Below are 14003 nucleotides of genomic sequence, written 5' to 3' on the forward strand. Positions count from 1 at the left end.
CCCTCCCAGCTCCTTGTGTACCCCCAGCCTCCTCATTGGCAGGGCAATATGAGAAGCTGAAAAGTGCTTGGCTTAGTGTAAGCACTGCTCTGCAACAACTAAGATATCAGTGTATTATCAACATTATTCTCATCCTAAATCCAAAATACAGCACTATACCAGGTACTAGGAAGGAAATTAACTCTATGCCAGCCAAACACAGGACACACTGAAACTTCACAAAGTACAGACAGACACTTTCAGGAAAATCAGTTTTATATATTACACTACCAACACACACACAAAAAAATAGAAGCAAGATGTGTCTATTTGGATGTTTAAATGCTTGTAATAAAGTTCAACTAACACAACAGATATCCTGTACTATTTCAGGACCAGTATCAATGATTCAGTTTTAGTTTTTCCTACTGAAGAGACACATATCAATGCCTTACAGATTTCTGTCTCTGCTTTTGTAAAAAAGGAAGAACATTCCAGAACAAGCCAGGCATTACAGAGCATTTGCAATTCTCTCATACCATGTTCCATCACCTCTTCTGATCAATTGTCATGAAAACATCATATAAAGTTATAATTTATTTTCTGAAATACACACCCAACACCTTTATTGGTTCCTATAAATCCACATGTAATCAAATGAGAGTCAAAATATAACAGCTCAATTTGTATGTGGCATTATTTTTTTTTAATCTTAGCTTAAATTTTGTTTCTTTCTTTAATGCAATATCACTACCAGTCTTCAATTAGCATTAGCTCATACTGCAATCAAAGATATGTAGGCATTCTTCCTTAGGTTATTAGAGCTGGATCAAGTTTATGTTGAAACAGCACTGCATTATCTTGAACTACATAAAAAACTGAATCAATGGTCTGCTATCCTAAAATCCAGAAAACAGCTCTCAAAACTTAACATCTAAAAATAACATTTTTCTGTAAAGAAAAATAAACAAATAAACCAACACCCCACCCCGAACAACACATACAAATAAAAAAACAGAAAGGTACAGAAGAGAAACAAAAACAATACCTCCTGCATCAGATGCAAAAACCCTAGATCCACGGTCATCAAATGGAGGTGTGGTTTTCGTCTGGAAATATGGAGTCTCCTTTATCTGGAATATTCAAGTGAAAAATCAAAATTAGCACACAGGTGATAATCATAACCAAAGGAAAAACAGATTTTGTGAGGACAACTTCAGGAAAAAGATATAATTAGAGGAGGAGGAAATTAAGAATGGGCTCCTGAGTACTGAAGAAAAGCCAATGAGAAAAAAAAATAAATAAAAAATAAAAAACACAACAAAACAACATACAGTTGTGAATTAACTTTTATTAAGCAAGACTTATAAACAGACAGTAAATGGTAAAACATAGTGGTGATAGGCTGTAAGAAAATCAGTGACCCAAAAGTGGCTATTAATGATCTGTCCATGATCTCTCTATAACACTGGAGATCTCAGGAGAGCAGAATAAAAAACACCCAGGACATCTAAAATGTTGCCTGTAAGATGTTGTAGAGTTGAGACATGTAGAGCTAAGAGAGAAGAAATGAGGCAACATAAATATGCCATAAAGACTGTGAAGGAAAGATAGTAAAAAAGATAGTAAGAAAGTAGTCATTTCACAAAGGGAAAACAGAAATGGGTATGATGGAAGATCTTGCCTTTATTCTAGCTTTAGTAATTTTTGAGATTAGTGAGAAAATAATTTAGGTTTGAATGGCAAAGACAAAGTATACTAAAGATAAGGAAGCCACTGATTTACCTTTGACATAGACCATGTCCTCCTGACTTTAATAATTATGTAACAGAATATTAAAACTTGTGATGCATTAGTTTGTTAGACTGGCATGTGTTTTAACTAAGTAGAGAGGAAGGTAACTGATAAGAAACTGAGATAATCTGTTCTAAATTAAAGATGTGTATCTGTGAAGTTAAGTAAAGACAATACAATGTAATGCTATGATGATATAAATACAAATAAAGTAATATTAAAACAAGATCACGGGAGCAGAAAGTTTACTGTAGGATCATGCACATCATTTATGGTTGACTAATGATCAACAAATTGGCTAGAGATATTAACAAATGTCCATAGACTATGTTAATTTTAGTATAAAAACTAGCTGTCAACTAAAATATCACAACAGCATATTTATGCTGCCATTGTTTAACACTGTAACCTATTCTGTGTCATTATTTGCCTAATAATACAAAACAGACTAGCACTTTTCTGTTAACAAAATTAGAAAAGAAATTCTTGTTCTCCAAAATGTATTCCTTGAAAGTACCACATCCTGTTTTCTTCCTTTCTGTAGATCTAATCTATTCTGATGAAAATGCAACAATCCACTACCTTTCAGTAAGAAAGTGCAAATGAACCCATTATGTTAACTCATACATACCTGAAATATTTCATTGATATCCACTGGGAGAGCAAGGCCAATGTAATCATCAAAGCTACCATATATAGCATTAGAAACCATAGAGCGAACAGAGGAGGAACGCTGAAGTGTGTTTTGGTTAATAGGACTTAATAGATCTTCTTTATTTAATGAAGCATAACTTAAAGCTTTCATGAACCTGTAACATTAAAATAATAAATCACAGTCTCAGTAAATCACAGAATCACAGAATCATCTAGGTTAGAAGAGACCTCCAAGATCACCTAGTCCAACCTCTGACCTAACACTAACAAGTCCTTCACGAAACCATATCACTAAGCTCAACATCTAAACGTCTTTTAAAGACCTCCAGGGATGCTGTCTCAACCACTTCCCTGGGCAGCCCATTCCAATGCCTAACAACCCTTTCGGTAAAGTTCTTCCTAATATCCAACCTAAACTTCCCCTGGTGCAACTTTAGCCCATTCCCCCTCATCCTATCACCGGGCACGTGGGAGAATAAACCAGAATCTTCCTATCCTTAAGAGTTTAACAAATTTATACTGAAATAAAAATAAATTATTGTGTTTTGACCATGTGAGATTCAAGACACTATTATACAATGGGAAAGCACAGAACAGATTACTGGGACATCAATAGTCTTCTTTATATTAACTAATTCTGACCAATGCTAATTACAGTAGCAGTGGACTTGAAATAAAACTCAAGCCATATGTCAAAACCCAGATAGCTAACAACTGCATTAGTTACCATAGAATCATTAAAGTTGGAAAAGTAGGAAAGCTATTAAGAGAAAGTTTTTGAGCATTGACAATAGCTGTTGGGAACAGTGTCATTGTCATGAGCTAGATATCTTAGTTAACTATCAAATTAGTTTTCAGACCATCTAATATTACTCAAAAATAAAGGAGGTGACCCTGCAATCTAAAAATAAACCCAAGGAGTAAAATCTTTGCTTGCTGTAGCTAGAAGCCAAATGCACATTCATAACAGTGGTACCACTGGCCTCAATGCCACAGTGAACTTGAGTATAGTATACTGGCAAGACATGCTGTCCCTAAAACCTCTCCAAGTAACATAAAGAAAGTGCACCAGCAATTTTGTGTGATTGCAACTTCAGCAACATTAGTCACGTAACTATGTTTAAATAATAAAAGAGTTAAACAGGAAGCAAATACAATAGAAGGAAACATACTCTTTTGTCACTGACAGTATTAAAGGGACTAAGTACGGCAATGTAAGCTGGGCTTCTCTTACAGCACTTAGGAAGTTCAGACTTCTCATTAGCATATTATTCTACTAATATTAGTACCTCTTTTAGTGAAGTTATCTAGTACCCTGCAACAACTGTCACTTTTAGATGAAGTTGGAAAAAAAAATATTAGAACAATACTTATTTAATTGCTCTTCTAGCTTTGAAGAAAGAAATGAGCACAAAATAATCTCTTACTGGCTTGGGGTTAGCCGAGAATCCAGGCTGCCAGACTTCATGGTAATAGTGTCAGTAAACAGCACGTCCTTTACTGGAGATGCTAAGGCTTCTGAGTGAGACAGTGAAGGATGCATCCTCTGCTGTTGTAAGCGTTTTAGTGTAGCATAACCAAAGGCATCTCGAGAACTTGTGTAGCTAAAGTTGTAGTCAGCAAGACTTTTTATTGTAGCAAGAGAAGGAGCTTTAAGAGACTGAGCTCTTCGAGGAAGTGTATGAGAAGACCCTGGCAGTACCAGGGACACAGAGTTTGATTTTGAGAGATGCAGGTGGTTAGACTGTGGTGTTGAACAGTGACTTGGTTTAACTGTTTTTGTGCTTACTACAGTACTCAAACTTCCACAGTCACTGTTTACATTTGTAGTGTCCACACCTATAATCTCCCTTGAAGGGCTAGAGCTCATTGAGCTTATGCCACTTGTCGTGGTATCTGTATTAAAACTTAAGCTACGACTCTTGAAATGTGCTTGTGTAGTACCATCTCCTATTAGCCTTTCTCTGCTTGTGTTTTCCTGGTGAATTTCATTTCCAAGACCTTTTGGCAGCTTCAAATCATTTTCTCCAATACTAGGGGTACTATCAGTATCTTCCATGTTCTTACTTCCAAGAAAAGAAGTTTCTAATTGTAAAGTCTGCATTTTAGGAACTCTGAAAACAGGGTTGAATTCTTCCCCAGCAGGAAAAACTATGTTACTGGAAGGTTCTGTTACAGTACAATTTTGTCTCAGGCTTGATTTACTGTCAGATGATGTCAGCTTTCCTCCTTTTAGATCACTGCTACTCCTGTGTTTTTTATTAGGTAGAGTAAGAGAGTTTAGAATGTGATTTTTCACAAGTCTGCCAGAGGAAAAAAAAGGAAAGGGACTACAGTCTTTGTCCTTTGAAGGTCCAGGTCTGTCATAAAATATTTGTTCTGTTTCTTCAGTAATATCTAGGAAGAACATACTTGTGGAAGTACTACCAAAACGATCATTCTCCATGATGAACATACCTGAAATTATACAAGACTTTTGTCAATGAAAAAGGATGTTTCTTCAAAGCATATCAACTAAGTCATGAAAAAGCAAGTTATGCAATAAAAGCCAAAATTGTAGAGTATGTGGTTTATTGTAACTTTCAATGCAACATTTTTTCTTCAGAACTTAGTACAGTAAATTAAGTATCTTCAGGAATACCTGAGCTGAAGGTTTCTTTGCTTCAAAAGAAAAGCCACACTATCATATTTCAGTGCAAATATGTAGCTATTAGGATTATAGCTGATACACTCCTTTAATGATAGCTAAATATGGTATATTTCTGGATTCAAATTCCAAATATCAGTAACTAACACTAAATATAGCAATACTGTATATTTATATATATTTTTTCTACATATTCCTTTGAGGAATACAGCAAGTAAATAATGTATGGAATTTTCTGTAGGGTATTACAGTAATTTCCCATGACTTGACTAAAAACTAGTAACTTACCCTAATGTTAAAACATCTTACTTCTACACCAAATGTAAATCTAAGACGTTTTCTTCACTCTCACTTGTCTACATCTTTCTGAATGTATAACTGTCCCCCTGCCTGCACTCTTCTTTCTTGCTAATATCACCTTTAAACCACTTGCCTGAAACTCATCCTGACAAAAGCTTGATAACAAAACAAAAAGCTGTTTTATTTCCTGTCTTGAATTGTTTTTAAAACTTACTTGAAGGCACGGATTCACTTTCACTGTTATGCCTAGAACCGGTGGACTCGGAGTTCAAGCTAATAGTGCTGGGTATAGAAGAAAGTTCATTGCAGAGCTGATCCATGTCATCAGGGAGCACTGGCCAAGGCTGTATGCGACTATGTCTCACTGCATCCCAGTTGTGATGCTTCAAAATGTCACATCCTTGTTTAGTTTTGGCTATTAGACCAAGCACGTAGACACAGGTTCTGTATTTAATGTATATATAGAAAAAAGAGCAACAATAATAGCATCTAATTTAACTAAACTTCTTTCTTTTTTGAAAGGAAACAGTTTCAAAACAATTCATCAGAAACATCACAAAACTGTCACGGAGCTTTTTATTCCTGATATTTATTTGTAAATCAATGGAAACTTAAGAAATACACTAAAATAACTGAAATGCACTAAAAATATCTACTATTCAAAAATAAAACCAAATTATTAAAAAAATCTCGATACATAAAGTAAAACATTAATACAGTAGTACTATTAGGCAAAAAGACAATCTATTTATGCTCTCTTAAAAATTCAAAAAAGCTACTGAATAGAAACGATGAAATATTAAGTTGATTCCAACAGAGATACATGCTACATATGTTTTAATTGCTTTTTAAAAGAGGCAAAGAGTAATATATATTTTTCCATAGGTTTCATTTGCTTACTGCTTGTACTTTTAAACTTCCTATAAAATTCTGAGAATCTTCTCAAACTCTGTCATCAATAATCCTTAATAATTAATTTCCAAATAAGTGGCAAGACTATATCCATGTGAATAAAGCAAGGGTATCAGAAAACCTACTGGAACTGCCATCTTAAAGTTTTGTTTAAAAATCAAATACACATACCCTCTAATGGAGAGAACCTCACAATGTTGGGCAAGTGCCATTATATCAGGAATTACATTCTCCTCTTGAAGCAAGTTAAGACCCCAATTTGATGATCCAATATTGCCCTGGAATAAAATAGTTTGTCAAATAAGTTTTGATTTTGATGTGATCCGCAGCACCATCAATGTAAAACCTTCAACACTGTTGTTCGTCAGTGGTACAGTTTCCAGCCACATCCTGTCAAAGGTATTAGAAAATTGAGCAGTTTCTCTCTCCTTTTAGGTATTTTCTAGCTGTGCAAATCCAGTGAAGGACTTGGGACACTGTGTATAATACCTAAAACTGGTCACAATTAACTACTATGTATTCCTCATATTTACCAATTCTACTACAGCCACCAGTATTGATTTAGTTTACTTATTTTACATTCCTCTTACACAGGCATTTTATTACTTACCTATGTCTTCAAGTAATAGTCACCTTGAACAAATGTTCTAAAACAAACTTTAGGGAAGACAGAAAAGAGGCAAATGAAAACTTAAGGTGGCAAAGCAGCTTTAGAAGCTTAGCTTGGATAGACACAAACACTAGGTTTTCCCCATTTTACCCCCAGTACCAGTGATGTCATGTGTTGGGTCTGTCTGGGATGGAGTCACCTTTCCCTGCAGCAGCCCACACAGTGCTGTGCTCTGCACTCATAGCTGGAACAGCACTGGTATCACTCCAGTGTTGTGTCTATTGCTGCATAGTGCTGGCACAACATCAGAACTCCTTCCAGGCCCCCAAGAGCCAGCAGGCTGGGGGTGGGCAATTAATGGGGAGGGGACATCACCAGGGCAGCTGACCTAAACCAACCAAAGGGATATTCCATAACACCTGATGTCACACTCAGCAATAAAAAGGGGGCTCTCGTGGGGGAGGGGCTCTCCTGAACAACCGGTACGCATTTTGAGGCCCTGCTTCCCGGGACGTGGCCAAACATCGCTCGTTGATGGGAAGTAGAGAATAATTTTTTTTTCTTTCTCTCTGTGCTTCCGCGCGGCCTTGTTGTTTCTTTTGTTTCTCTTTCTCCCCATTCCCCTTTCCTTTAATTAAATCATTCTCATCTCAAACCTCGAGCTCTTTGTGTTGTCTTTTCTCCCCCTTCCTCTTTGAGGAGGGGAGGAGTGAGAGAGAGGTTGTGGTAGAGCTCGGCTGCCCACTCGAGTAAAACCATCACATGTCATGACCATATATTCACAATTGTCAACAGTGGGAGCAAATTTTCCCTCAGAAAGGCTGAATTCTGGAATGTCTTAGTAAATGTATTACATAGCAAATTGTAATTACTGGTTCCATACTAATACTGTTTCTTACATGTGGCAATGTTCTTTTTATTTGTAAAAAATAAATAAAAATAAAAAATAGACAAAGTGATGATGAAAAAGCTCAAAATAAATATAGATGCAGAGAACAATCTTCATTATTTCAGAATCAAAAGTAACAGAACTTGAACAGCTTCAAAAACATTGTAAATCTATTACTAACCAATGCCCAAAGGGCTGCTTTCAGCTGCTTAATTCCTTCCCACTTATCCAGCATTGGGGAACGAACAGTATAACTCAGACCTGTAACAATACTCTGAAGAAGAAAATCAGAAGGGAAAAAAAACTCAGTTGAAAATGATAAGGAAACCTCAGTGAAACAGGTTTGAATTTGTAACAAATGTAAAGCACTAATTTAAATTACACACCGTAAAATAAATATTGGTTGTTTTGGCATAATAACCATAAATTAACAGCAACAGTAATGCAAGTAGAAAATTTTACTGTAACCACTGAATGCATAAGGTTAATTGAGATTTTATAAAAGTAACAGATTCATCAGGTTAACACACTGCAATATATAAGCTTTCTCTTGTGTTTTTCAACTATTAAATAAAATTCAACACATCATCTTGCAAACTCACATTAAAAGTCAATTTATTTAAGCAATGATGAACTGGCTTAGAGTTTGTTTTCTCAAATTTTCAAGATATTAGAAAAAATATTTTATTCCCTCATCTCCATGTTTTTATATGCATAGAAGGATAGGTACAATTTTTAGTCATCAGTATACAATTCACTCAGACTAAAAAGCTATTTCTACTGGAAAGCTGTTTTCCATTCTATTTTTTCTAGCCATTTTAAGAAAGATAGTGCAAGGTATTTCTGATATTTCAGTGTCAGGAAGGAAACTTAGATGAAACTGGATGGAAAGACTGTCTTTGGAAAGACTGACAAATTTTTGGCCCCATAACACTTGAGACTTTCATAATCCAGTTATTTTGCAGTGACTGTTTAATTGACATTTCTTAAAACATTTTCCTTTTAAACAGGTTACAATACTCTTTAATATTTTTCACGTTATAAATCGTTATTATCCTCACCTGAGACTCCAATAAATGGCAGCCTGTTTTATGGTGCACCAGTTGGCCATAAAGGTGAACCGGCAAGTAGACATGTGGTCGCTGTAATCTGGTAGAAAGAAAAATCATATGCTTTCCCAGCAATTCAGAAACTTTATTTTAAAATAAATTACACTGCAGTGCAATGCAATGAGTTACTCTTGAGTTTTTTTCAGATGAAGAAGACTTCTGTGGAGTGTTTACCTTTGGTTGCTTCGACGAACATAGTTATCACCATCAACAGGTTTGCGATATGTTGTAAGTGCTTCATTAAGTTGTTCTTCAATCAACTCAACATACTTTAAGTTATATTCCTAAAAGAAGATATACAAAGGTTGACACAATAACATTTAGGTGGTTTATGTTTTTATAGTATGATACTTTATAAGGAAGGAACAATTTAAGTGCTTCTCAACGAAGGCTGAATTTCTTTATGATCTGAACATGGGGCTCACCAAAATTACTGCACTTCATACATATGAGTTTGCATAAATTCAACAACCGACTCCATAATTATTTCATAGAATTTGTTAAAAAATGAAGGAAAGAAGGAAATATTTTACATCTGACTTTAATCTGAAAAATCTGAATAGTCCAACATACATTTCAGTATTCCTAGAGAAGGGACGGCTTATACATTAGTCAAAAAAATGCCTAATGGCCCACAGGATTGAGAGTATTAGAAAATGATTAACTACTGCCTCAGGAAAATAAGCACCAATAATCAATTACAAAAACAAACAAAGAAAAACAAAACAAACACAAAATTATGTATGAATGTGTGAAGTTTTATTTTAGTCTGACAACAACATTTTTTTCTTAATGGGTCTTGTGTTCCTATCTACTTCCTAACAGCATAGACTAATTCTATCCTCATGAGATCTGGATTTAACTTCAATTAGCTACAGAGTTGATACATCTTGAAAAGTAGTATTCCTTTCCACACTTCTCTAGACAAGATCTTATGACAATCTATTTTGGAAATTCAGTAAGTCACTGTACTCCTAAAATATTTGCTGGAATATCAAAATTATACAAAAGGTCTGGGTAAATCAAAAGCACATGTACAGAGGAGCTATGAAACTGTAAGTTCCTGTTAAATTTTTCCAGCAAATTCCTAAGTCACTGTAGGAATAAATATATTGGCATGAGCAATACACATGTGAATGTGCAATATTTTAAATTATCTTTGACCTTCTAAAACCTGTATATTCACACACTTCCTCCTCCTAATTTCAAGCGAACACACACTTTTTATTCTTAGTATTACCTTTTGCCACTTTTCCATTTGTTTTGTTACATAACCTCTTTCATTTAGATACGAAAACCCCTTTGGAACGGACAGAAACCTGTAAAGTAACACCAGTCAGTCAGTATCCCACTTAAATCACATAATTTGAATAAAAGCCAAAAACTTATTGTTTCCATGGTGGAAAGTCAAACAACATATTCAACATTTACCTTAGGAGTAGAAGCAAACCCTTGTCTCCAAGGTGAGAAAGAGCTGGTTTCATTTGGATTAGGGCATGAAGATTGGCCTAAAATAATTAAAAATACATAAGTAATATCTGAGCACTATAACACTCTGAAAACTACATTTGCAACAATCTGCCAGAAATGATGTAACAAGTTTTTCACACAAAGTATCAAACAGCACTAACCTCATCCTAATATTATCCACTTTTTGTACCTTCTGTCATTAAATACATATTCCTTTACAAAGTATAATGATAAAAATAGTTGAATTAGTCTGAATTAATTTTTAAAAGTAAGCATAATCCAAACATCTACATGCTCTTGTCATTAACAGTGTAGCTTTTTCAGCATAGGGTCTACAAAATATTATAAAGTCCATGAAGAACAATCAAAAAAGCAAACGATTGGTAACTTCATGCTACTGTTTTACTTTGTTACTGGAGGAGGCTGGGGAACGCTTTACAGATTAGCATACCACAAATAGACTGAAAAGGAAAAGGATGCTCACCTTGTCTTCACATGCCTCATCTAGTACATCAAGTGCTTCAGAAGAAATAGTTCTATTTTTATCATGTAACTGGGTAACCAGTAACTCAATCCCCCAGTTGCTGAAGAACTCTACATTTGCTCTCAGTAATACTCGTAAGTGTTTTGTTGCATACAACCTGCAGCTCTGCAAAAAGCAAGTTTGTTTGTTTGTTTGTTTTTTAATGGAAGAAAAAAAGATAAAGTAATTGATGATTTATCATATTTGAAAATACATTTTCAATTACCATATTTTATAGCAAGTAACTGTGATGCACATCTTATCCGAATAACTGGCAGCGCAGAGGTAAACCTATCTGGGCTGCTACCCTGTGGCAAGATATTGCTGCCCAGGTAGAAAACCTGGTTGTAAAAGTACGTCATGTAGATGCTCACATGCCCAAGAATAGTGCCACCGAAGAACATCAGAATAACACAGAGGTGGATTGAGCTTTGAAAGTTAAAGTGGCTCAGGTGGGCCTGGACTGGGGACGTTACATACTTACCATGGTAGAAGCAACCACTGGGTGGCATATCCAGTAAACTATGCCACGGCCCAAAACACTATCTTGGGCCTAGAAAGGCAAGTGCTGTGGTGACATGGTACACCAGAGAGAATTGAGTCTGACAATGGGAGTCACTTCCAAAACAATTTGGTCACCTCCTGGTCCAAGAGACATGGCATTGAGTGGGTGTATCACATCCCTTATCACCCACAAGCTTCTGGGAAGGTTGAGAGGTACAATGGACTGTTAAAAACTATGTTATGAACATTGGGTGCTGGGATGTGGAAACATTGGGACATGAATCTACCAGAGGCCACTTGGCTAGTTAACAACAGGGGGTCTGACAGCCATCCTGGTCCTGCTGAAACAAAACCCCTACACACTGTGGGAGAAGCTAAAGTCCCTGTAGCGCATGTGGGGAAGTGGATGGGGAAGGCAGTGTGGGTTGCTCCTGCCATGGGAAAAGGCAAACCCACTCGTGGGATTGTCTTTGCCCAAGAACCGGGGTGGTAATGTCTTTGCCCAATTACCTGGTGGGTAATGCAGAAGGATGGGGATATCAGGTGTGTGCCTCAAGGAGATTTAACCGTGGGAAAAAACTAATCTTTAATCTAAACTGTGTGTTGTAGGAGGACACTGCAGAACCAATGACAGGTCAGCTTCGCAAGGAACCGGGCAAGTGTAACAGTGACATGAGCTAAGCTGGTGCTGGTGTCAAGAAAACCAACTCTGCCTGCCCTGCGTGACCACTTTGACAGATGAAGCTGAAACCATCAACAGTTTTTATGAACATTTTGGGGAAAGGCCTATGGAATGAAAAGAAGTACAGACCTATAAATATTTAATGGACAGGGAACAATGGTGATGAGAATATCTATATACTAAACTATGTGGGACCCAAGTGTGACACAAATGTTATGGAATAAGGTGTAGAGGTTGTGTTGGGTCTGTCTGAGATGGAGTCACCTTTCCCTGCAGCAGCCCACACAGTGCTGTGCTCTGCACTCGTAGCTGGAACAGCACTGGTATCACTCCAGTGTTGTGTCTATTGCTGCATAGTACTGGCACAGCATCAGGACTCCCTCCAAGCCCCCAAGAGCCAGCAGGCTGGGGGTGGGCAAGTGATGGGGAGGGGGCATCACCAGGGCAGCTGACCTAAACTGACCAAAGGGATATTCCATAACACTTGATGTCACACTCAGCAATAAAAAGTGGGGCTCTCGTGGGGGAGGGGGATGTCCTCCCAAACAACCATTATGTGTTTTGAGGCCCTGCTTCCCAGGATGTGGTCGAACACCGCTTGTTGATAGGAAGTAGAGAATAACTTTTTTTTCCCCCTTTTTCTCCGTGCTTCCGTGCACCCTTGTTTTTTGTTTGTTTGTTTTGGTTTTGTTTTTTTTCCCCATTCCCTTTCCCTTTAATTAAATCATTCTGATCTCAAACCTCGAGCTCTTTGTGTCTGCCCATGGGGGACCCAGGTTGGAGCAGTGTGCTCCTGATGGATGGACCCCGTAGTACAGACCCATGTTTGGAGCAGTTCTTGAAGAGCTGCTTCCTATGGGAAGCCCACCCAGGGTCAGTTCAGGAAGGACTGCATCCTGTGGGAGGGACCCCATGTTGGAGCAGGAGAAAGAGAGTGACTGAGAAGGAGCGGCAGAGATGAAGTGCTACAGAATTACCGTAACCCCCATTCCCCCATTCCCCTGTGCCGCTCGAGGGGAGGAGGTGGAAGAGGGCGGATGGGGGGAAGGTGTTTTTGGTTTCTTTCCATTGTTTCTCATTTCTCTAGCCTGTTAGCAATAGGCAATAAATCTTACTGTCTCCCTACTCTGAGTCTGTTTTGCCCGTCATGATAATTGTTGAGCGATCTCCCTGTCCTTATCTCAACCCCTGAGCCCTTTGCATCATGTTTTCTCCCCCTTTCCCTTTGAGCAGTGGGAGTGAGAGAGCGGTTGTCTCTCTCTTCAGGAGCATTCAGCCTTCTTGGACCCCTCTGCCCTTCAGGACTGACTCCCAAGGGACCCTCCCTACCAGTGAACAGCTCAAAGTCTGTCCTCCAGAAGTCCAAGACAGCAGTTTTACTGATCCCCTTCCTGACTTCACCAAGAATAGAGAACTCTACCATTTCATGGTCACTCTGCCCAAGACAGCTCCTGATCACCACATCTCCCACAAGTCACAGAATCACAGAATCACAGAATAGTCTAGGTTGGAAGAGACCTCCAAGATCACCGAGTCCAACCTCTGACCTAATGCTAACAAGTCCTCCACTAAACCATATCCCTAAGCTCTACATCTAAACGTCTTTTCAAGACCTCCAGGGATGGGGACTCAACCACTTCCCTGGGCAGCCTATTCCAATGCCTAACAACCCTTTCAGTAAAGAAGTTCTTCCTAATATCCAACCTAAACCTCCCCTGGCGCAACTTCAGCCTATTCCCCCTCGTCCTATCACCATGCACGTGGGAGAATAGACCAACCCCCACCTCGCTACAGCTTCCTTTATGGTACCTGTATAGTGCAAAAAGGTCGCCCCTGAGCCTCCTATTCTCCAGGCTAAATAAATAGTCCCAGCTCCCTCAGCTGCTCCTCGTAAGACTTGTTCTCCAGACCCCTCACCAGCTTCATTGCC

General features: G+C 37.9%; 1 protein-coding gene across 2 annotated transcripts in view; it reads right to left on the bottom strand.

Moving 5' to 3' along the window:
- LOC118157782 (rapamycin-insensitive companion of mTOR-like) overlaps nucleotides 1-14003 on the bottom strand; it is a 67749-nt gene that overhangs the window by 18181 nt on the left and 35565 nt on the right. For both annotated transcript variants that reach the window (XM_035312253.1, XM_035312252.1), the window contains exons 19-29: nucleotides 10849-11013; nucleotides 10326-10402; nucleotides 10135-10213; nucleotides 9069-9178; nucleotides 8847-8934; nucleotides 7967-8059; nucleotides 6458-6564; nucleotides 5589-5818; nucleotides 3855-4884; nucleotides 2405-2582; nucleotides 1028-1112 (exon numbers count right to left, since the gene is read on the bottom strand). In XM_035312253.1, the coding sequence (XP_035168144.1) occupies nucleotides 1028-1112; nucleotides 2405-2582; nucleotides 3855-4884; nucleotides 5589-5818; nucleotides 6458-6564; nucleotides 7967-8059; nucleotides 8847-8934; nucleotides 9069-9178; nucleotides 10135-10213; nucleotides 10326-10402; nucleotides 10849-11013 (2242 nt within the window). The remainder of the gene's footprint in view (nucleotides 1-1027; nucleotides 1113-2404; nucleotides 2583-3854; nucleotides 4885-5588; nucleotides 5819-6457; nucleotides 6565-7966; nucleotides 8060-8846; nucleotides 8935-9068; nucleotides 9179-10134; nucleotides 10214-10325; nucleotides 10403-10848; nucleotides 11014-14003) is intronic.

This window comes from Oxyura jamaicensis (assembly GCF_011077185.1).
Source record: "Oxyura jamaicensis isolate SHBP4307 breed ruddy duck chromosome 11 unlocalized genomic scaffold, BPBGC_Ojam_1.0 oxy11_random_OJ70688, whole genome shotgun sequence".
Taxonomy (NCBI): Eukaryota; Metazoa; Chordata; class Aves; order Anseriformes; family Anatidae; genus Oxyura; species Oxyura jamaicensis.